The sequence below is a fragment of the Babylonia areolata genome, chromosome 4 (assembly GCF_041734735.1).
Source record: "Babylonia areolata isolate BAREFJ2019XMU chromosome 4, ASM4173473v1, whole genome shotgun sequence".
Taxonomy (NCBI): Eukaryota; Metazoa; Mollusca; class Gastropoda; order Neogastropoda; family Buccinidae; genus Babylonia; species Babylonia areolata.
In genome coordinates this window covers 31,809,223-31,831,865 of record NC_134879.1, presented here as the reverse complement: position 1 = coordinate 31,831,865, position 22,643 = coordinate 31,809,223, and the positions used below count along the sequence as shown (strand labels likewise).

Below are 22,643 nucleotides of genomic sequence, written 5' to 3'. Positions count from 1 at the left end.
AAAAAGTCAAAATCAAAGTTAAAGTTTTAATTCAAGAAGGTTAAATGAATAGGCAACAACTCCTTTGATATATATATATATATATCAAGCCATCTGAAAGAAAAACGAAGTAATGAGAGACAGTGTGTGTGTGTGTGCGCACGCATGCGCACAGTGAGTGTCTGTGTGTGTGTATGTGTGTGTCTGTTAGTGATTGAATGAGTGTGTGTGTGTGTGTGTCTCTTCAAGTGATTTTAAGAACTGACATGGTGTTGAGCCCTGAAGTGCCCCCTTTTGCAGTTGAGTGGGCAAGAAACAAGACAAGACAAGACAAGGCGTGTTTATTTCAGGAAACCCCATGGGGGCACATGAAAATGTTACATATTTCATGTAGCTAATACCAATGTAAATAGCATATGGTATTGTGCTTTATGATAATCTACAATGGCCACTCCAACTGCTTGGTTAAGTCATCCAAAAGTCATACAATTGGAGGAAGAAAAGAAGAAGAAAAAAAAGTAACATCCAAGAGATAATAATGATAATAATAATAATGGTATTTATATAGCGCTGAATCTTGTGCAGAGACAAATCAAAGCGCTTTCGCACCAGTCATTCACATGCATGCATAACTTTAAAACTGGAGATACTGAAGACAAGGAAGAGGCAGGGAAGGGAGGCTATTTTTGGGAAGAGGTGGGTTTTAAGGCCAGACTTCAAAGAGCTGAGTGCTGAGACTTGACAAAGTGAAACAGGAAGCTCATTCCAATTGTAAGGTCCAGAGACAGAGAAAGAACGGCGGCCAACAGTCGAGTGTTTGAATCTGGGTATGCGTAAACAGAGTGGATACAAAGCCGATCGTAGTGAGCGATATGGAGTGTATACAATGTATACATGCCAGAAGTGAGTGGGCATTAATCCTAAATGCAAAAGAGGCAAATTCACTGTATCAACAACAACAACAATAAAAAGTAAGAATGTTGACTCCTCAGAGACAGGCATCTTGTCTCTTGAGTTAGATCAGAAAAGCATTCGTTAACATTTTTCAGGAATATGATCAGGTGGGTCAACAGTCGTTTGATTTGATCCAACAAAATGATTTGATTTGATTTGATGTCTCTCTCTTCCCCCACCCACCCCCCACCCCCCACCCCCCCTGCCAGCTGGTACCCACCAGGCCATGGGGACGTCTACCAAAGCCTGCACAACAGTGGTCTGCTGCAGAAGTTCATCAATGCCGGCAAGAAGTATATCTTTGTCTCCAACATCGACAACATGGGCGCCACCGTCGACCTCAGTATCCTTCCCCTCCGAGCTCTGTGCTGATTATGTTTGTGTGGCTGTTTGTGTTTGTTTGTTCATGTGTGTGTGTGACAAGCGTGTGTTGGGGAGAGGGGGTCATGGGGGGGAGTGGGGGGGGGGGGGATAACAACACTGTTTCTGTTTGTGCTTGTGTAAGGGTTTTTTTTATTTTAGAGGTGATGTGGAGGGCTTGGTTAGGTGTGGAGGTTTGTGTGTGTGTGGTGTGTAGTATATGTGTTGTGTGTGTGGTTTGTAGTATGTGTGTTGTGTGTGTGTGTGTAGTGTGTATGGTGTATATATGTGTGTGTTTTTGTGTGTATGGTGTGTAGTATGTATGTTGTGTGTGTATTGTGTGTGTGCATATGTGTGTGTGTTTGTTTTGTGTGTAAGAAGTGTGTATGTGTACATTGTGTCACTGTGTCAGTACAATGAAATGCAGTACAATAGAACGTGATGCAATGTAGTACAATGCACTACAACTTAATGCAATGCAACACAATACAGTGCAATACATTTCAGTACAATACAGTGCAATACAGTTTGTAAACAGGCATTGTTGCATGCATGTGAATGAATGCAAAGCAGAGGAGAACGGGCAGTGTTGTAGTGGTGGTAACTGTCCGGTACAACAAATCATGGAGATGTCTTTATCATCATGTCTCCATTTTTCAGTTATTGTTCCAAAGAAGGCGTCAAAGCATGTGGACTGATACATAAACACAAGGCCACATCTGCTTTTAAAAAAAAATAATTTAAAAAAAAAAAATCATAAAGGAGCAGATACCTGATGTGCGCACGAACCCAAGGCACTGGTCAGGACCCTTGGAGACTACCTCAGGGTTTGTATAAAACGTGACCCCCGCCAAAATGAAGTGAGACAAGCAGTCAGGCCTTAACGACTCTCAGACATCCTAAACTTTCTCCTGGACCAGGGTGGCGGCCCTGCCCCCGAGTTTGTCATGGAGGTCACCGACAAGACACGGGCAGATGTCAAGGTCAGGGCCCTGACCTCTTTCTGACCCTCCCGACCATTCACACTAACTGCTGCAGCTCTGACATTTGACATACTATAACCTGCTGACTCTGACTTCGATCTTAGCTCTGACATTTGACATACTGTAACCTGCTGACTCTGACTTCGATCTTAGCTCTGACATTTGACATACTGTAACCTGCTGACTCTGACTTCAATCTTAGCTCTGACATTTGACATACTGTAACCTGCTGACTCTGACTTCGGTCTTAGCTCTGACATTTGACATACTGTAACCTGCTGACTCTGACTTCGGTCTTAGCTCTGACATTTGACATACTGTAACCTGCTGACTCTGACTTCGGTCTTAGCTCTGACATTTGACATACTGTAACCTGCTGACTCTGACTTCGATCTTAGCTCTGACATTTGACGTACTGTAACCTGCTGACTCTGACTTCGATCTTAGCTCTGACATTTGACGTACTGTAACCTGCTGACTCTGACTTCGATCTTAGCTCTGACATTTGACGTACTGTAACCTGCTGACTCTGACTTCGGTCTTAGCTCTGACATTTGACATACTGTAACCTGCTGACTCTGACTTCGGTCTTAGCTCTGACATTTGACATACGATAACCTGCTGACTCTGACTTCGGTCTTAGCTCTGACATTTGACATACTGTAACCTGCTGACTCTGACTTCGGTCTTAGCTCTGACATTTGACATACTGTAACCTGCTGACTCTGACTTCGGTCTTAGCTCTGACATTTGACATACTGTAACCTGCTGACTCTGACTTCGGTCTTAGCTCTGACATTTGACGTACTGTAACCTGCTGACTCTGACTTCGATCTTAGCTCTGACATTTGACGTACTGTAACCTGCTGACTCTGACTTCGATCTTAGCTCTGACATTTGACGTACTGTAACCTGCTGACTCTGACTTCGGTCTTAGCTCTGACATTTGACATACTGTAACCTGCTGACTCTGACTTCGGTCTTAGCTCTGACATTTGACATACGATAACCTGCTGACTCTGACTTCGGTCTTAGCTCTGACATTTGACATACTGTAACCTGCTGACTCTGACTTCGGTCTTAGCTCTGACATTTGACATACTGTAACCTGCTGACTCTGACTTCGGTCTTAGCTCTGACATTTGACATACTGTAACCTGCTGACTCTGACTTCGGTCTTAGCTCTGACATTTGACATACTGTAACCTGCTGACTCTGACTTCGGTCTTAGCTCTGACATTTGACATACTGTAACCTGCTGACTCTGACTTTGGTCTTAGCTCTGACATTTGACATACTATAACCTGCTGACTCTGACTTCGGTCTTAGCTCTGACATTTGACATACTGTAACCTGCTGACTGTGACTCAGTCTCTCTCCAGAGTACAGCTCTTGTCATGAAAAACTACATGAGTCTTCTTCTACAGACTTGTTTAAGTTTCACCAGCGAGTGTGGGAAGTCAACAGGCATGATGATATGGGGATGTGTGAGGTGGGGGGTGGGGGGGGTAGTATAACATCAGTAAATAATACACATGAATATATATATATATATATATATATATATATATAAATGATACACATACAAAGCACCTAACAGCATACAGCAGTACATAAAAGCATGAGAGGAAAAAAAGGTGTATACATGATCAACACTCCATGAGCAGGAAAGGAACAAAAGACTCTCATTCCTGTACATACCTGTCTTACGATAATGATAATAATAATAGTAATAATAATAACAATAATAATAACAATAGAAACAATGATAGACATTTATATTATGCATTCTTCCAGAAATACTGCTCAAAGCATCTTACATTTTGTTTCTCCATCCTCACCCCTACCCCTCCATATCCCTGAACCCCCCCCCCCCCCCCCCCCACCCCCTGCGCCCCCCCCCCCCTCACCTCCCCTCCAAACACACACACACACACAGAGAGAGAGAAACATGTGCCAGAATGCATGTGTGCACAGTACTTACATACTTACATTGAACAACCACTCACCCACCCATGATACCCTCTAGAAGACTTATCCCTGCAACACGCACTCATGCCCAGACACATGCACGGACACCTGCAAGCACCCTGCCACACACAAACGACAAACGGCTTCCCCACAATAAAACATGCATTTAGAACCAACGGCAGCTCTGGGAAATTACTGTTGTTGGAAAAGACGTATTTTCAAAGAAGGCTTAAAAATTTTTATCCTGAAAGATAACGGCATGCTGTAAACAAACCTTAAGGAGAAAAAAAGAAGAAGAATGAGTACATCGTCAAACACCTGTTAAGTCAGGTGGCCTGGTTGCCTAATCTCTGAAGCTGAAATTTCACCATCACTGTTTCTCCCAGTTAGAAACCTATTCCATGTATTTGTACAAAGCATTCAAGTTTCAATCTCTGGCTGTTTCTTGAAGGACTGACAGTGGGCTGCTCACTGATGCTGACTTGATGAAATGTTTTTAAAGATTGTTCAGCTGCAACCCATGATGATGGGCAGTGTGCTGTGCATGATTAAAGTATCCCTATCCATATCCATACCTGTGTCCAGGGAGGAACTCTGGTGGAGTATGAGGGGAAGCTGCGTCTGCTGGAGATTGCCCAGGTGCCCAAAGATTACGTGGACGAGTTCAAGAGTGTCAGCAAGTTCAAGTCAGTGGCTTGGAGAGTTGGGGTTTTTTGTTGTTGTTGTTTTTTTTGTTTTGGGTTTTTTTTTGTCTGTCTGTATTGTTGAATTTTGTCAGGTTTTTGTTGTAGTTGTCATTTTCCCTTTAAGCCCTTTGATCGGATACAGAGAGAGACTTTGTAGAGAATAGTTTTGAGGCAACTGCTGGTGTGGTTTCCTTCTCTCTGTTTTTTGGCTCACATGTGTGTTTATACACAATCGACACATGGTTGCAGTGGCATTGAAATGTTATTAGTCAATAATTTACAAACTGACATCTTAATCCTTGTATCCACAAATGTGACAAGTGGTTACTACCCCACCACCACCGTAGGTCTCTATCACTTATCTTGTTTGCTCATTTATTTACGTATTGTTTGTTTTAGAACGGTTGACATACTTATAATGCATTTTTGACATCTTGGAGTGAAATTTATTGTTTTGGTGGACTCAAGACAGATTCTTATCACAAGTGCGGTTTCCAAGGACATTAGATCTGAAAGCCATAGAGTTGCACCATTTTTTTTGTCTTGTCAGTTGCTGTTTTGTCTGTGTTTAGTATGAACACTTGACAGATGGAAAATATGTGTGTCTGTCAGTCCGTGTTCCTATTCTTTGTTCGTTGGCTGTGCCTCCCTTGTTTACTTATATACATGGCTGGGTTTTTACATGTGTGTTTTTATCCCCGCCGTGTAGGCACTCACACTCCATTTTCGGGGTATGGTGGATTGCATGCTGGGTATGTTCTTGTTTCCATAACTTTGTGAGGGCTGACAGGATCTTTCATGTGCTTATTTGATCTTCTGCATGTGTATACTTATGAAGGAGGTTCAGGTACCAGCAGGTCTGGATGTCTGTTGACCTGGGAGATCAGAAAAATCTCCTACCTTTTAACCACCAGGCGCCATGACCAGGTTAAGTCTGTGTCCAGTATAACCATACTGCACCCAGTTACCTTTGTGACTTACCTTTGATCTACACTCCTACCTTTGGCTGCTGATTCTATAGTGCTGACAGTTCCCCAAAGCAATTAAAAAAATCCCAAGGTCAACGCTTTGTCTCTAATCTTGGCCCAGCGGTATGGAACAAACTGACATTCTTAGTCTGTCATGTGGATTCCCCAGTTCAGTTTAAAGACACATCTCTTCTGTTCTACCTTCCATCTTAATGACTTACATGCTTCTTGAACTTCTGATGGTCATGTGGGGAAGGGGGGGGAGGGGAGGGGTTGGAGGAGGGGATGTTTGCATGTTTATGTATACACATGTTTGTGTATGGTGTACTTAAGCATGTGTGTTTATGTACATGTAGTGTTTTATTGTAAACGCCACAAGCTCCCCCTGTACGGGAGGTGTGAGTGTCAAAATGCATTACTGTTATTATTGTTGTTATCATTATTGTTATTGTTGTCATTATTGTTATCATCATCATCATCATCATTATTATTATTATTGCTGTTGTTTGTTGTTGTTGTGATTGATGATGAAGGCATCCTATGGTGGTGTGTGGCGTGTGATTGTCAGGATTTTCAACACCAACAATCTGTGGATAAGTCTGCCAGCCATCAAGAGAGTGGTGGAAGACAAGTCACTGCACATGGAGATCATCTTGAACCCCAAGGTAAGTACGTGTGGGTGGTTGGGTGTGGGTGTGTCTGTGGGCATTTGAGTTTGTAAGTGTGTGTGGAAGTGGATGGATTGGTGGGTGGGTTGGATTTTGTGTGTGTGTGTGGGAGGGGGGGTGTTGTGTGATTGTGTATGAGCATGTGTGTGGAGGGGAAATGTGGGTGAGTGTGTGTAAATGTGAGTGTGTCAGTGTGTGGGGAATGTTCATGTGTGTGTGTGTGTGTGTGTGTGTGTGCATGTGTGTGTGTCTCCATGGTAAACATCAACTTTGGAATTTCTTGGGCAAGCACATGCAGTATTGGATGGAAAGCAGTGTTTAATACTTGGTTTGAAATTTGATGTGGACGTAACCAGATATGGTTGAACTAGGACGTTTTAACATAAATTTAGCCGACACTATAACATTGTTGTAGTTTCTCTCTGATTTGGTGTTTAGAACCTACAGGATTATCAGCCCAGAAATGTCCCATTTGCAGTTAGCCATGCGATAAGTATTGACAGTGTGATTTAGTCTTTACTTTCTTATGATGACTGTGTTATTGTTTGCCCCGTTTGCTTTAGTCAGTACCTTTTCATCATAATTGCATTATCTATCCTTACCATACTCTGTCTCTCCCCCCCCCTCCTCCTCCTCCTCTCTGTCTCTGCTTAATAGAGCTTAGATAATAGTTATTATCACTGCAATGTGATGTGTTTGAAAGACCCTGGTCAACAGTCTGAATGTCCCTCCTGATTTGATTTGATGTGACGTGACATGATGTAACGTGATGTGGTGTGACAGGATGGGATGTGATAGATGTCGTGTGATGTGATATGATATGTGATATAATGTGATGTGATCTGTGATGTGATGTTATATGTGATGCGTGATTTGATGTGATAGGTGTGAGGTGATATGTGATGTGATGCATGATTTGATGTGATGTGTATTATGATACATGTTGTAATGCGATGTGAAATCTGATGGGATGCAATAATGATGTGATGTAATAGGTGATGCAATATATGATATACCATGTGATGTGATATGATGTGATGTAATATGTGATGTGATGTGCGATTCACTGTGCTATGTGATGTGATGTGATGTCTGACAGACCCTGGACAACGGTCTGAACGTGCTGCAACTGGAGACGGCAGTGGGAGCAGCCATCAAGAGTTTTGAGGGGGCCCTAGGTGAGTGAGTCAGTCAGTCAGTGCCCACAGGGCCACGCTTCAGCATCATGCTGACAGTGATCATTCATTGGTTTCTTGTGGGGGGGGGGGGGGGGGTTGCTGCCCCTTTATATGCACTGTTTCACTGGCATTTCTCCCACGCCTCTCACTCCACGTCCCCCATGCACAGTTACACCTGGATTCCTTTGTCAGTCACAGTATTAGCAGCCCACAGAGAACTGTTAATGGTAGTTCGCCAGGAGGCCGCATACCAGATGAGGCCCTGGACATTAAAAGTATTCATGCAGCACTGGATCTTGTGCAGAGACACATCCAAGTGCTTTGATGCCAGTCATTCAATTCCATGCATTACTGTGACCCAAGACAAGGCTGCTTTCATGTGTCTTTCATTTTTATTACATTTTAATGTGTTTGCTTATTTGCCTTATTTTTGTTTATTTATTTTACTTCACTTCATGTTCTTTTTACAGAAACCTGGGGTAGGCTCTCGAGGCCTGACTGTCAAGTTGGTTTATGCAACAGTCAGGCATCTGTTCTTTTTTTTTTTCTTAAGATGTTGTGTAGCATATATAGATCAGTTTGCATACTTTTACACATTCTTTAAATTGAAATTGAAGCTGTTTCACAAATGCAGTCTTTCTAGATTCTATTCATAGTTAGAAACCCCATTTGCGTCATGAGGCAGTCCTTTATTTAAACGTTTTGGTTGGATTACTGCCGCAGTGTTTGCCTGCCTCCCCTCCTTGCTCACTCAACAAAATGTCGGACATGCTCAAGACATGCGATCATGGTGCACTAAACCAACCAAGATTGCTTTCTTTAGCTGATGCTCAGAAAGAAGTGAAGCGTAAATTCAAAGGAGAAAACAGTGATGAACTTTTGTAGGATGATTTGATAGAAAATAAAGGGAGCAATGAAGAGACTGGCCAAGATACATCACTCAGTGAGTGATGCGGACTGTACAGCTGTAGCGACGACAGAAAGTGACTGCATTTTAGCGGGACACGGTGTGAGCGATTTTCTTGGCACTCAGCCAACGCGATCTGATGAGAACTGGATGAAGTGACCGTGTGTGAGAGGGGTGAAGAGGAGGGGGGTTGCAGACTGAGGGGGCATGGCTCCACATACATATCATCACTTGGAGAAATCACAATGCATTGTGTATCTGTCTCTTTTTTTTTTCTTTTTATTGTGGTTGTTCTAGTATAATTTGTGTGTGCAAGTATTATCCATTTGTCCAGAAAATATGATGTTTTAGTGCAAATTACCTGACAAATGTTTGTAATGAATAAGTTGAAAATGTGACAAAAAAAAACAAAACACTGATTTCAAAACAACAGCATGTCACTGAAAACATATAAAATGGGAAAACATCATGTGTTTTGTATTCTTTATTCTTTGACCTTGCAGAAAATATATACTTTTATGGGTCTTTCTCCATTAACAAAGCACAGAATTTTTTGAAAATACGTACCCGTTTTTTGTGGAAAAAACACTGACAAATAGATTTCACTTTATTCTTAATTTCCTGGCAGCGAAAGGGTTAACTATGTTTCCAGGTGTGAACATGCCTCGCAGTCATTACTCACGCATGTTTCCAGGCGTGAACATGCCTCGCAGTCATTACTCACGCATGTTTCCAGGCGTGAACATGCCTCGCAGTCATTACTCACGTATGTTTCCAGGTGTGAACATGCCTCGCAGTCATTACTCGCGCATGTTTTCAGGTGTGAACATGCCTCGCAGTCATTACTCACGCATGTTTCCAGGCGTGAACATGCCTCTCAGTCATTACTCACGCATGTCCCAGGTGTGAACATGCCTCGCAGTCATTACTCACGCATGTTTCCAGGTGTGAACATGCCTCGCAGTCATTACTCACGCATGTTCCCAGGTGTGAACATGCCTCGCAGTCATTACTCACGCATGTTTCCAGGTGTGAACATGCCTCGCAGTCATTACTCGTGCATGTTTTCAGGTGTGAACATGCCTCGCAGTCATTACTCGCGCATGTTTCCAGGCGTGAACATGCCTCGCAGTCATTACTCACGCATGTTTCCAGGCGTGAACATGCCTCGCAGTCATTACTCACGTATGTTTCCAGGCGTGAACATGCCTCGCAGTCATTACTCGTGCATGTTTTCAGGTGTGAACATGCCTCGCAGTCATTACTCACGCATGTTTCCAGGTGTGAACATGCCTCGCAGTCATTACTCGCGCATGTTTCCAGGTGTGAACATGCCTCGCAGTCATTACTCACACACGTTTCCAGGCGTGAACATGCCTCGCAGTCATTACTCGCGCATGTTTTCAGGTGTGAACATGCCTCGCAGTCATTACTCACGTATGTTTCCAGGCGTGAACATGCCTCGCAGTCATTACTCACGCATGTTTCCAGGTGTGAACATGCCTCGCAGTCATTACTCACGCATGTTTCCAGGCGTGAACATGCCTCGCAGTCACTGCTGCCATGTTTCCAGGCGTGAACATGCCTCGCAGTCATTACTCACGCATGTTTCCAGGTGTGAATGTGCCTCGCAGTCGTTTCCTACCTGTGAAGACCACGTCGGACCTGCTGGTGATCATGAGCAACCTGTACCACCTGAGCACGGGAGCGCTGGTCATGTCGCCACAACGCGCCTTCCCCTCCGTGCCCCTGGTCAAACTGGGCACGCACTTCACCAAGGTAAGGGCTGAAGGCCGCTGCTCTCTGTCTGCTGTTGTAGCCTGCCCCTAGGCTGATAGCCCTTTGTGGTCGTCAGTCGTAAGACTTTTACATTATGAAAAGAAATATGTTGACAGTCAGGTTTTTTTTAAATTCTGTTTTGTTTTTCTTATGTGACAGGCTAGGGATAAATTACCCAGTAACGCTAGCATCGCAATTATACTTATTACTGTCATTATTATTGTTATTATTATCATTATTGCCATCATCATTGTAATTGTTATCGTTGTCATCACCGTCATCATTTTAAGATGTGTGGGGTTTTTTTTTTGGGGGGGGGTTTGTTCTTTTGTTTATTTGTTTGTTCAAGCTGGATACTCTAATACTCCACACTGAATTACCTGCAGGGTTTATACAGCTTTTAAAAGTTTCTAAAGAAATTGTAAAAGAAAGTGACATGCTTTTGTTTAAGCCTTTATATTTTGTGAGTAAAAACCTGTTTGAACATGGTTTTTTAATTTCTTTTTTTTTTCTGTTCACAATCAAGGTGAAGGACTTCCTCCGTCGCTTTGCCAGCATCCCTGACGTCCTTGACCTTGACCACCTGACTGTGTCTGGCGACGTGACCTTTGGAAAAGATGTGAAACTAAGGGTAGGTTGTCGTGACCTACAGAAAAGATGCAAAACTAAAAGTAGGTTGTTGTTACCTTCAGAAAAGATGTGAAACTAAGAGAAGTTGTCGTGACCTACAGAAAAGATGTGAAACTAAGGGAAGTTGTCGTGACCTTCAGAAAAAATGCGAAACTGAGGTTAGGCTGTTCTGACCTTCGTAAAAGATGTGAAACTAAGGGTAGGTTGTCAGCTGGGTGGGGATTAGGATGGTGTTGGGGGGTGTGGGGAAGGGTTGGTTAGGTTCATTTTTGGAGGAAAGGGGGGGGGGGGGGGTTGGTGATGGGTGTGGTGCTTGCTTGCTTGGGTGGTGATCTGGATGATGGTAGTTTGCTGAGTTGGATGATTGTTTTTCTTTTTTCTTTTTTTTTCTTTTCTTTTTTTCTGACCAAGGCAGAAATGTCCCCCCTTTTTTTTTTTGTTGTTGTTGTTGTTTTTTCTTCTTTTATTCCCACATGTTTAGGATATGTAACTCGTTGGATAAATAATCACGTTAAAAAGTAAATAAGATGAAATGTAAATAGATCATTTGAAAAATTTGCACAATAATATACGTAAATATATAAATACAAAATTGATGAGTTAAATCAGTAACATGTGTAAATATATATTTCTGGTATGTCATCTGATAAATTAATCCAGTAATATTCAGTGATGTATATAAGCACATCATTTGATAAATTAGGACAATAATACATGAAAATGTAAGTACATCAGTTGACAGATTGATACAATAATATGTGATATTATAAGTACATCAGTTCACAGATTGGTACAATGATATGTTAAAATATGAGTACATTAATTGACAAATCGATACAATGATGTGTGAAAACATAAGTACATCAACTGATGAATTGATACAGTAATGATCATGTGAAAAGATGAGTACATCAGATGATAAGTTGAAACACTAATATGTGATTTCTTTGGGGTGGGGGGGTTGTGTCCTTTGCGGCATCAGGGGACGGTGATCATCATTGCCAATCACGGGGAGAGGATCGACATCCCACCGGGTGCCATCCTGGAGAACAAAATCGTCTCAGGCAACCTCCGAATTCTGGATCATTAAAAGTGGGCCGGCTAATCCAAAGCAACAGAGAACTGGAGTGTCCCGCAGTGCATTGTGTGTGTGTGTGTGTTTTGTAGAGGCGGGTTGCAAGTAGTGATGGTGTGTTTCTTTCTCCTGTCTGTTTTCCCTTTTTTCTTTCTCCTGCTCTTCTACTGGTGTTTGTCTGTCTTTGGAGATGTCTTTGGATCTCAATGGATCATTCACAAGTTGTCTTGGGGGGTGGAGGGGATGAGGGGGTGGGGGTGGGGCGGGGGCATCTGTGATAAATCTTTCTCTGTCTCTTGTAAATCTATCTCTCTCTTTCTGTCTCTCTGTATGTTAGATCTTCTCTCTCTCTCTCTCTCTCTCTCTCTCTCTCTCTCTCTCTCTCTCTCTCTCTCTCTCTCTCTCTTTCTTTTCTCTTTCTCTCTCTCTTTCTTTTCTCTCGTTCTCTGTCTTTTGCTGTCCGTCTCTCTTTCTCTGTCTGTCTGTCTCTGTCTCTCCACCTCTCTCTCTCTCTCTCTCTTTCTTGTTTTCTCTTTCTCTCGGTCTGTCTGTCTCTCTCTGATTCTGTCTCTCCACCCTTCTCTCTCTCTCTCTCTCTCTCTCTTTCTTGTTTTCTCTTTCTCTCCCTGTCTGTTTCTCTCTCTGTCTCTCTGTCTGTCCACCCTTCTCTCTCTCTCTCTCTCATTGTCCCATTCCCTTCCCTCACTATGTGTGTGTTTGTTTCCACATGTGTGTTCAACTCAGGTGGTATTTATTTCTTAATCTGCTTCCTATAGAAGTAGGTTTGCCCTGGTATGGTATTCCCAAAACAAAAACAAAAATTAACCTAAAAAAATAGGAAAAGAGAAAAAAAGATGTCTTGTCTGATTGTGATCATTTGGTTTGTTTTTGTCTGACGGATGTGCATATTGCAAGAACTAGTCTTCAACACTAGTCTTTCAGGTTTTATGTTCAGTGCACTGGTGTGTATAAATGTATGACTAAGAGGGAGTATCCATGATATTTTTTTGGAGGGGATGGGGGGAAGAGAAAAACTGCTACAGTTTAGGAGTGAAGAGTAGAAGCACTTAAGTGTGCAGAATGTGGTGGCTTTTGAAATGGAAACAGTTATACAAAGACAGTGGCTTTTGATGAAAATTGGACTGATTTGTTTGCAGAAGGAAAAAAAAGTGGGATACCTGTTCCATGATTTTGTTTTTTGGTGTTGGTGGATCTTTTTCAGTCGTGGGGGTGTTTGTTTTGGTTGCAGCACCAAAATTAGGTGTGAGGGTGTTGTGTTGTGGTGATCTGGGTAGAAAATCACTACTAGGACATGATGGATTGCGCAGGTAAAACATCCTTGGTATCATGCACTTCTTGCCAGTGCCCACACTCCCTTCCTTCCTTCAACCTGTCTGTCCTGCTTCTTTTCCTCTCCATGACAGATCGACGTAGCTTTGGAAGTGAACTAATTGGGACAGCTGTCTAAGATTTCTCAGTAATTGTTCTGTGCCTTATTAATTGGTTTGAATTCTTTGTTCCAGAAAACATGTGAAATGGGCAAATGTCTGATTCTGAAAGATCAGTGATGAAGAAGAATACTTACCAATGTTTGTGAAGAGTTCATAAGTTTGTGAGAGATCTTTGATGGTGTGACTGATGAAGAGAAGCATAATTATGAATATTGATGAAAAGCCTGGAAGGTTTTAAAAGAACAAACAAAAAGAATCCTGGAAATGTCTAAAGGTTGTGTGGGTGGAGTTTATTAAGAAAAGATGGTGATTTGTCAAAACAATGTATCCTGAAACAAAGTTTGGCACATGAAACTTTTTTGTTTTCACTGCAGAGTATTTTAAGGTAGATAAAATGGTAATTTCTGTCTGTCTGTCTCTCTTTTTAGATAGTCCACTGGTATTCCATTTCTGGCTTTAAGTGTGTTGATACATGGATACCCAAATGGTAAGATAACCAGTTGTTTACTTTCAAAACCTTGTGTGTGTGTGTGTGTGTGTGTGTGTGTGTGTGTGTTGCATATCCTGATCATTTGGAGGCTCCGTGGCAGAGTTGGTCAGGCGTTCTGATCCAGCGATCAGGGTTCAAGGCCATATTTTGGGCATGGTGTTGTGTCCTTGGGAAAGGCCACTTTACTCCGATTTTCCTCACTCCACCCAGGTGTGAATGGGTAGCTGACTGTGGCCTGGGAAGGTGAAAACGGGGGGAAGGAGAGGATTGGGCACTGGCTGCATTCTGCTGCCAAGCTCTTGGCACAGTGGATATGAATTTACTGCCTTGGTGGGGCCTAAAGAGGACCTTTAACCGAAATGCAAATGATGAGGTCACCAGTTGCTTTTTCTTTTTCTTTTTCTTTTTTTTACTGTCAGCCATTTATGTTACACACCCAGTTTGTATGACAGTGTGTATGTTTGTGCATGTGTGGAAATGCACATGTGCCATATATGCTTGCGTATGTTTTCTAAACTATGTAAACTACATAACTACATACATGGGTGCATGTGTGTGTGTGTGTGTTCATATTGGGTGTGTACAAGATGTGTTCATGTGTGCATGTTTTAACCCATGCATAGTTTTCATTCTTCATGTGTTGTTTTATTGAAACTGTATGTCTGCTGCTCTTTTTTTCTATTTTTATTTACTCTGTGAATTTTCTATAGCAAAGTATTTAGAAACATTATGAATCCAAACAAACTGTGGATTGCATCAAAACTGAATAAACTATACATAATTGTTGAAAATCATAGTTTTGCCATGCCTTTGTTTTGTCAGATTTTTTATTTGGAAGCTAGGAAAGAAGTTGTTTGTGATCCATTTTCAGATTGTGTGTGTGTGTGTGTGTGTTTGGATGCACATGTGCTTTCATGTGTATGTGTGTGTTACTGTTAGAAACAGTTACTGGTGCAAGCATGTAAGCATTGAATGCATGGATAGTGATATATTACTGATGAGGATTAAGACAGTGCAGCGCTGATCATCCATCTGCAGGTCTAAAATCCAGAGGACAATGGTGCTCTAGGAATACCTGTCTTGAGGTCAGAAAAGATTGTGTGTAAATGCCGAAATGAATACTCATCAAGTTATGGATGCAGCGACTCATACTTCCAGACTTTCACATACTTCCTTTCTTTCTACTTCTGTTTTTTTTTTTAATGCAATTGTGTTTTTTTAGCACATTTGGTATTGTTTGTATTTCCACTGAATGTTTTCGTGTACATGTTTTTACTTTGTGCTTCCGTGGTAATATTGTTCAACATAATTATTATTCAGATCTGAAAGCAGATGGTCAGAGCATGGGATCTGCAACAGCTTTCTTTTTACTTTTATTTCTCATCTGTTTGTAACCATGCCTGCACTGTTGTCTTCAGTTCTTTTGCACTTTGACCTTTTTTTTTCTTTTTCTTTTTTTTTTTTTTTTTTTTTTGGTGCATCAGCACCACTGACCTTTGACCTGTCTGTGTTGTTTATATTAAAAGCTTTTGAACAATACTAAAGTTGTGCAGCTACAACTCAGTATGTTACAAATCCAGAATCTCATTCAAAAGCACTATATTATACGTGAGGCTTGGATCCTGCAAGTCACAGGTGTTCATTTTTAGAAGATGGAGTGAAAGTGACATTTGCTTACAGCTCTGTTGAAAATGGTTGTAGAAATCTGTTACATAGGTGCTTGTGGGTTTTGCTTTTGTAGATAGCTGTCAAAGTTCTAGACAGAAAAATAAAGATTATATGTATCAGTTTTCTCCAAAACATGTCTTGCTGAAGACAGTCTTAATTTTATGTGTGTTTATTTTTTTCTCCTTTAGATTTTATTCCTAAGATTTTATTCTAACTGAGATATATGTCAACATAGACTGACTCACAAACATGATTGATTGTGTGTGTGTGTGTGTAAAAGCGTTTATTGCATGTGTCAGTTTATTAAGTGATTTTTTCTCTTTTTTTTTCCTTTTTTTTGTGCATTTGAGAAGAACTTACACACACATGCAGTGAATGCTTATATATTTATTTGCTTGTGTGTTTTGGTGGGATTTACTGTTAATGTTTTTGTTGAAAATTTTATTGATGTATTATATGAGCATGTGTTCATACATGAAGAATGACAGTTTGGCAATATTTGAATGTGATGTATTAGATAAAATGCAATTTACAAGATTGTAATATTGACAAATCTTTCATTTTGCTTTGTGATTTGTTGATCTTTGTCTTTGCAGTATTATGATCATTGTTATAAATACTCTTGTTTGAATAGTATTCTGAAAAAAAAGTCAGTGGTTTGTTTGCCTTGGTTAGCATGTTTTGAAACTGCACACAGTTTGCATGTGCGCTGTTGCACGTTTGGGTTTTGACCTGTTTTTGTGCATGATATGGGAAATGCAGTTTTATTCACAACAGTGGGAAAATATTGATCATGCTGTTTGAGTTTCACTTTGGCAAAATGTGTGTGTGTGTGTGTGTAACTGTAAACATGTTTGATTAATGTAAGTAAAGCTCAGTACTAACAAATAAATATGAAAATAAGAAACCAAAATGCAAATGAATTCTTCATTTTAAATAGAAATTCTATATAAAAAGAATTGTAACAGTTCACTATTTCACACTTGTATGAACACATCTTCAAAAGGACTTGAACTTGTTGCAGAAATGCAAGCAATTGATATTCATTTCAAACCCCTTCTCTGGGAATGTTCTGCTTGTTGAGAGCTTCAAAGTAAAGATTTGTATGCATTTGATTTGAGACAAAGAAACTATACCCCTTGACTACCAATAAAAATTAAAAAAAAGTAGAAAGTGGGTTTTCAAATCATTAAGCATTTTCCAGGACAATCAGCCAAAAGTTGAAAAAATGCTCTGGGGATATGCCATATACACCACTCTAGATAAAATGTGTAAATCTTCAGCTTTCCAGAGTTCTTTCCCTTCCCATCATTATGACCATGTGACTCAGGCTGTGGCAGTCCAGATGCTTTAGAAGAATGTGGCTTTTGAGCGTACCAAATAATGTAGGCAGCCATGCTGTTTTCAGAGGTATGCATGTTGGGATTGTTCTTGTTCCCTTACCCTCCAAACTGTGACATGGATTACAAGATCTTTAATGTGCGCATTTGATCTTCTGCACATAAAGTGTTTTCTCAAGATAACACACAGACTGTTAACTGTTTATTGTATCCCCCAAAGATGAGGATGAAGACTCCTTTTAAAAAGTCTCTGGAATACATTGGGCTACCAATAAGATCACCAACAAAATCTTTCCCTTAAAATTTTTCCACAAAATTTCAGGAAAATCTGTCCACGTTTGTCTGTGTTATCATGTTCATTGACAAAATAACAAAACAAACCAGAGTGAAAATGAACCTGTAGCAGAAGCATGACTCAAATCACAAGCTCTGAAAGCATTGATGACCATCAACCTTGGCACCATCTATTGGCCAGTGGACACTGATTGAACTGATGCAAATTGAGGCTGACCAGCAAAAGCCAGCAAGAGGAAAATCTGTGGGATGGGCTACTCAAGTATGGTTGGTTTGATTTTTGGGGAGGTCTGGAGCAGTGTCCTTGTGGTAACACACCTGACTAGGCAGAAAATGTTCACAGGTTTAAGTCTTGTACAGACCAGGATTTTTTACTCCCAAATGGATTGTCCCTGGCAAAATTCTGTAGGAAAATCCACTTTGATAGTAAAATGCAGTTGCAGACAGAAAAAAAGAAGAAAAAGCAAAATGTGGTGTTGCACCATGGTGACTAGCTCTCACCAGGGAGAGCAGCCAGAATTTCACACAATCTGTTGCAACAAAAAGTATTCCAACAACATGACACTTATGTGTTGCAAACACAAAGCTCACCTGTTACTGAGGATTTGTATGTACTTGCATACACAGAGGGAGGGAGAATGAGAGACAAAGGGAGAAAGAATGGATTCAACCCCCATCTCTTTTTTATATTTTTTATTGGTCTTAGCCATTGATGCTAAAACAGACCATCACCACTCCACCTCAGCTGGCCCCAAGAAAAAGTGGAAGAAGTGGTAGTGGGAAATGGTATTTTTTCATCAGCCTTACCAGGTTTTGTCTGTATGAAATTCAGGCTGCTTTTCCTGCAGAGAGTGTGTCACTATAATTGGCTGCCACTTTTTTGACTCACTTGTGTAAACAAAGTGAGTCTATGTTATAACCTGGTGTTCGGTTGCCTATGTCTGTGTGTCCATGGTAAACTTTAACATTGCTATTTTCTTTGGAAATACTTTGCCAATACCAAATTAGGCTAAAACAGTATGAAAACAAATCTTCACAGTCATACCAATAGCAGGTTGTAAGTCTCCCGAGTTAAGCCATCTCTCTGAATTATTAACGGTTTATTTTGTTGAGATTCGTTCTGAAATCCGAAAATTCAAAAAACCGCTTCCCACTGAGTTTCTAGAAGGTGGGTTGTATTTGAAGATGACATGACCTTGTTTTTCTTGTTCACAAATAAAAGGAAAGAAATACACATTCTGGACAGAATACACTACAGTGATACCAACTACACCATCAATGTGTTTACGGCATACAAATATTCTAATGTGGACACTTGAGTTAACTGGAATGAACATAAAAGAAAAATTGAATCGATTGTTCTTCCAGCCTGTTATAGACTGGTTTGTGCAAATCTAGAGATCTATCGTGTTGCAATGTGCTTGAAGTGATGGCAATGTCTCCACTACTGAGATAAAAGAATATTCAAGATGTAATCAAAAACACATAAAACACGACTTAAATGGCATTACTACATCCACTACAATTACATCTATTTATCGCACAAAGAAGAAACAATCAACATTGCTTTGAATATAAGAATTATTCAAACGACGTCAGTGGGGATTAGTCTGCTAATGCATGGTTCGATCCAGCTCACAAGCCTTTTTTATTTTTTCTCTCGAGCTTATCTTATATATCATATTTAATACAGAGCACTTTTCAACAATTTTTTAAATCTCTTTTTTTTTCTCCTCATGATTTCTTTACTGGATAAAGTATGAAGTACAAGTGAGTCTTGAAGGCTTTGCCTCTTGTTCTTTTTTTCCCTGTCTGCATGTATATTTATTTACCACTCAAAGCAACTTTTTTTTCTGCTGAATTTAGCCAGGGACAACTCTTTATTGTGCATTCTTTTACATGCACAAAGTGCATGCTGCACTGTGGACCATGGTTTTTCATCTCATCCAAAAGACCAACATGCAGATTAGAACTCAAGGTCTTGTGGAAGAGGCCAGGGGTAAGGTGGATGGGGAGATTGGAGGGGGCTTGGAATGGTGGCGTGGTGTAAAACTGCTGATCCATGTGTGGTACAAACTTAGGACCCTTGCTTCCTAACCAGGATCTTTATGTTCTTGGCCACCACTCCAACATGCCATATGAGGTAGATGTGAAACAAAACAAAATGAAATGAAGTCTTTTCCACAAGGGTAATGAGATCAGCAAATGTTCATGCTTTTTCCCACCCAGCCCAAGAGTATAAAAAGAGAATTTTTTTAACATATCTTTCTGTGATGTACCATACACCGACCTGCCCAACCACATACACACACATACATACACACGCTAAAACACAAGTGTGCATGCACAAACACATGCAGATACATGCACAAACATACATACATGCACTCACACACACACACGCTCTCTCTCTCTCTCTCTCTCTCTCACCCCTTCTCACCCCCCACTCACACATGCACTCGCCCACCAACTCAACAACACACTCACACACTCGCCCACCTGCTCAACCACACACACACACACACACACACACACACACACATACACTCACACTATAGCCTTTCCAGCCACACACACAAGTGGTCATGCATGCATGTAATGCTGTCACTGGTACTCCTGATTTCATTCTGAACCCACCATCAACACAATGACTTCTGGCATTGATTAACTTAATGAAAGGATGAACTGAGCAGACAGGGAAATCAAAAATGTTGTCATGAGAATGAGAAAGAAAAGCCGTTAGCCAATACAGAGAGACAATTTTCTATAAGGATGATGACAACACCACTTCAGAGTTCCATTTCATATGTTTAAGACTGTGTGACAAGGTTTTATCCTAAGTTTCCTTTTGTCATATATCCGGACCTACCAACCCCAGAGCAGACTTGAGAGGGAGTGGAAGAATTAGAAGTTGAGTGGAATGTTTTTTTGCTGCCACACCCAAAACAAACAAAACATTTCTTTGCATTTCCAAGTTTGTTTTGTTTTCCTTTCTTTCTCTTGTTCTTCTGTTGTACATTTTAAAGTATTTTTGCAGCAGACAGTGCAATAATTATATTGTATCTATGTATTAAGACTTTTTGCAGCAGACAGTGCAATAATTATATTGTATCTATGTATTAAGACCAATTCACTTACTTTGTGAAGGCAAAGACATTGTATTTCTTTTATTTTTGCAGCAGACAGTGCAATAATTAGAGATATACTGTATCTAGGTATTCAGACCAGTTAACTTATTTTGTGAAGGCAAAGGCATTGTATTTCTTTAACAAATTGTCTCTTAGTTCACTTTTGGCACTTCAGGATCATCGACCAGTGTCTCTGAGCTATCCTAACCCATCTCAGCATCATCAGAGGCCCAGGATAACAAACATGATCTGTAGCAGTCAGGAAATTCGAGCAACTGACTGATGCCTCACAGAAATGAATGATGCGTGACTATGGGGCATCACTTTTTGTTATTTGAACCTAAAGCACAATTGTTTTCGGTAATGAGCTAGGTGGGGCAATAATGAATTAAGAAATAAAATCAAAAAAGAGTTAAACACTTATTCACTAATATATGTCTGATGCTGGGGTTTGAACCCACGCCCTCAGTCATCAGTCTATGTCCATGACTACTTCAATATGGAACCTGGTGTACCAGCTAAATGTTATCTGTAGCTTTGTTCTCTTTACAATGACAAATCCATCTTATACATGTTAAACGAAAGCACTTAGACCATCATGACATAGAAGTTAACATTTATCCAAGTCTTCCTGTCATATTATCCTTGACTGTCTTTCTACTGTTCTTGCTGTAAAAGCTGCTGTTTTCGAAAGTGTGGTTGGTTCAATTCCAAGTGAGAGGGGAGCAGACAGGGGGATATAGGATCGACTGATGATGCACACACTCACTTGCACTCATTCGCTCTCTCTCCTCACACTAATAGCAGGGCCACATGGAGTGGTTTTTATAGAGTGTTTACTTTACAATACAGCACACACACTAAGCAGTTCACCCTACACCTAAAGCAGCACCTACAATCAGCATCTACAAGCAGCACCTACAAGCACATTTACAAGCAGCATCTACAAGCAGCACACCTGGAACACAAACACACAACCAAAAACCAGGTCAGATAAAATCTCAAATATCTGGACATCACTGACATAAAAGGCCTATACCCTCTCAGCACCTTTCATCACATGTCCACCAGTATGCACTCCTCTCACACATAGATCTATGTGTGGTAAAAACAAGCTTCATTAAGCTTACCTGCCACCAACAGTGACATACCATACTGTGCCAATAGATCTGTTCAGTTCACACTGAACCAACACCACCTACTATATACAAAACAAGTAAGTAATACATCAAAAATACAGAACAAGATATCTGTAACAAAACAGAAGGGGGGGGGGGGAGAGAGAGAGACTCAAAAGATATAGGCCATTACTTCCCTCAGAGGGTAGCTTTCATGATTAACACATTAACCCCTTTTCTTTCCACAAACCACAAGATCAACTTAAACTAGCTGTCCACTGACATAAAACATAGTTTCCCAACACAACTAAGTTATCAACATAACATAAAACCATTACAAGTCATGTACTCACAGCCCAACAAGGATTTCCTTGTTCCTCACATCACTGATCAGTCAGTCACCCTGTGTCAGTCAGTTTTTCTGGGAGACAGCTAAGAACTGGCTGTGCTGACTGGTTTTATCCCTTCCCACAAATTACTGTGCATACTAATGCAAGCTACAACACTCACTCCCCCAAGTAGTTGAACTGAAATAACCAATCTTTGCTTATCCTAGTGACGCTACGTGAATGACTGACAGATTCACTGCTTAATCTCGATTCGTCCAATCCAACAGATTGATCTGATTTGCTACAATTCAGCCCACTTGTTTACACATACTGTGACAAGTTCACCCATTTACGCCACAAAGCGATTGGGGAGACAGGACAATACAACTGTCGACATGTTAGCCGGCATGATCAAAGTTCACATTAGCATAAATTCTCCCCAGCTTACATTCCAAAGTCCCGCCATCTGCCTCAACTGCGTTCGTGAAAGGGGAGATGGGGAACGACTTGAAAGACAGGCCGCCACACGGGATGTTCTGACATGCCGACACAAGCATGTTTTGAACACGCCAATATCTATTTCAGCACGGGGATTGCGGCAGACATCACATAACTGCACATGTTCCTACAGCTGGGGGGGGTGACGTGGCGTTGCTGACCAAAGGCTGCTGACTAGGGAGTGGGGGT

General features: G+C 40.9%; 1 protein-coding gene across 3 annotated transcripts in view; it reads left to right on the top strand.

Annotated features, from left to right (window-relative positions):
* The window catches only part of LOC143281069 (UTP--glucose-1-phosphate uridylyltransferase-like), a 52,236-nt gene extending 35,698 nt beyond the window's left edge, over positions 1-16,538 (top strand). For all 3 annotated transcript variants that reach the window (XM_076585990.1, XM_076585989.1, XM_076585988.1), the window contains 8 exons: positions 1,143-1,276; positions 2,188-2,276; positions 4,833-4,933; positions 6,470-6,566; positions 7,669-7,747; positions 10,270-10,433; positions 10,960-11,064; positions 12,046-16,538. In XM_076585990.1, the coding sequence (XP_076442105.1) occupies positions 1,143-1,276; positions 2,188-2,276; positions 4,833-4,933; positions 6,470-6,566; positions 7,669-7,747; positions 10,270-10,433; positions 10,960-11,064; positions 12,046-12,153 (877 nt within the window). In that variant the 3' untranslated portion in view covers positions 12,154-16,538. The remainder of the gene's footprint in view (positions 1-1,142; positions 1,277-2,187; positions 2,277-4,832; positions 4,934-6,469; positions 6,567-7,668; positions 7,748-10,269; positions 10,434-10,959; positions 11,065-12,045) is intronic.
* The last annotated feature ends 6,105 nt before the right edge of the window (positions 16,539-22,643 follow it).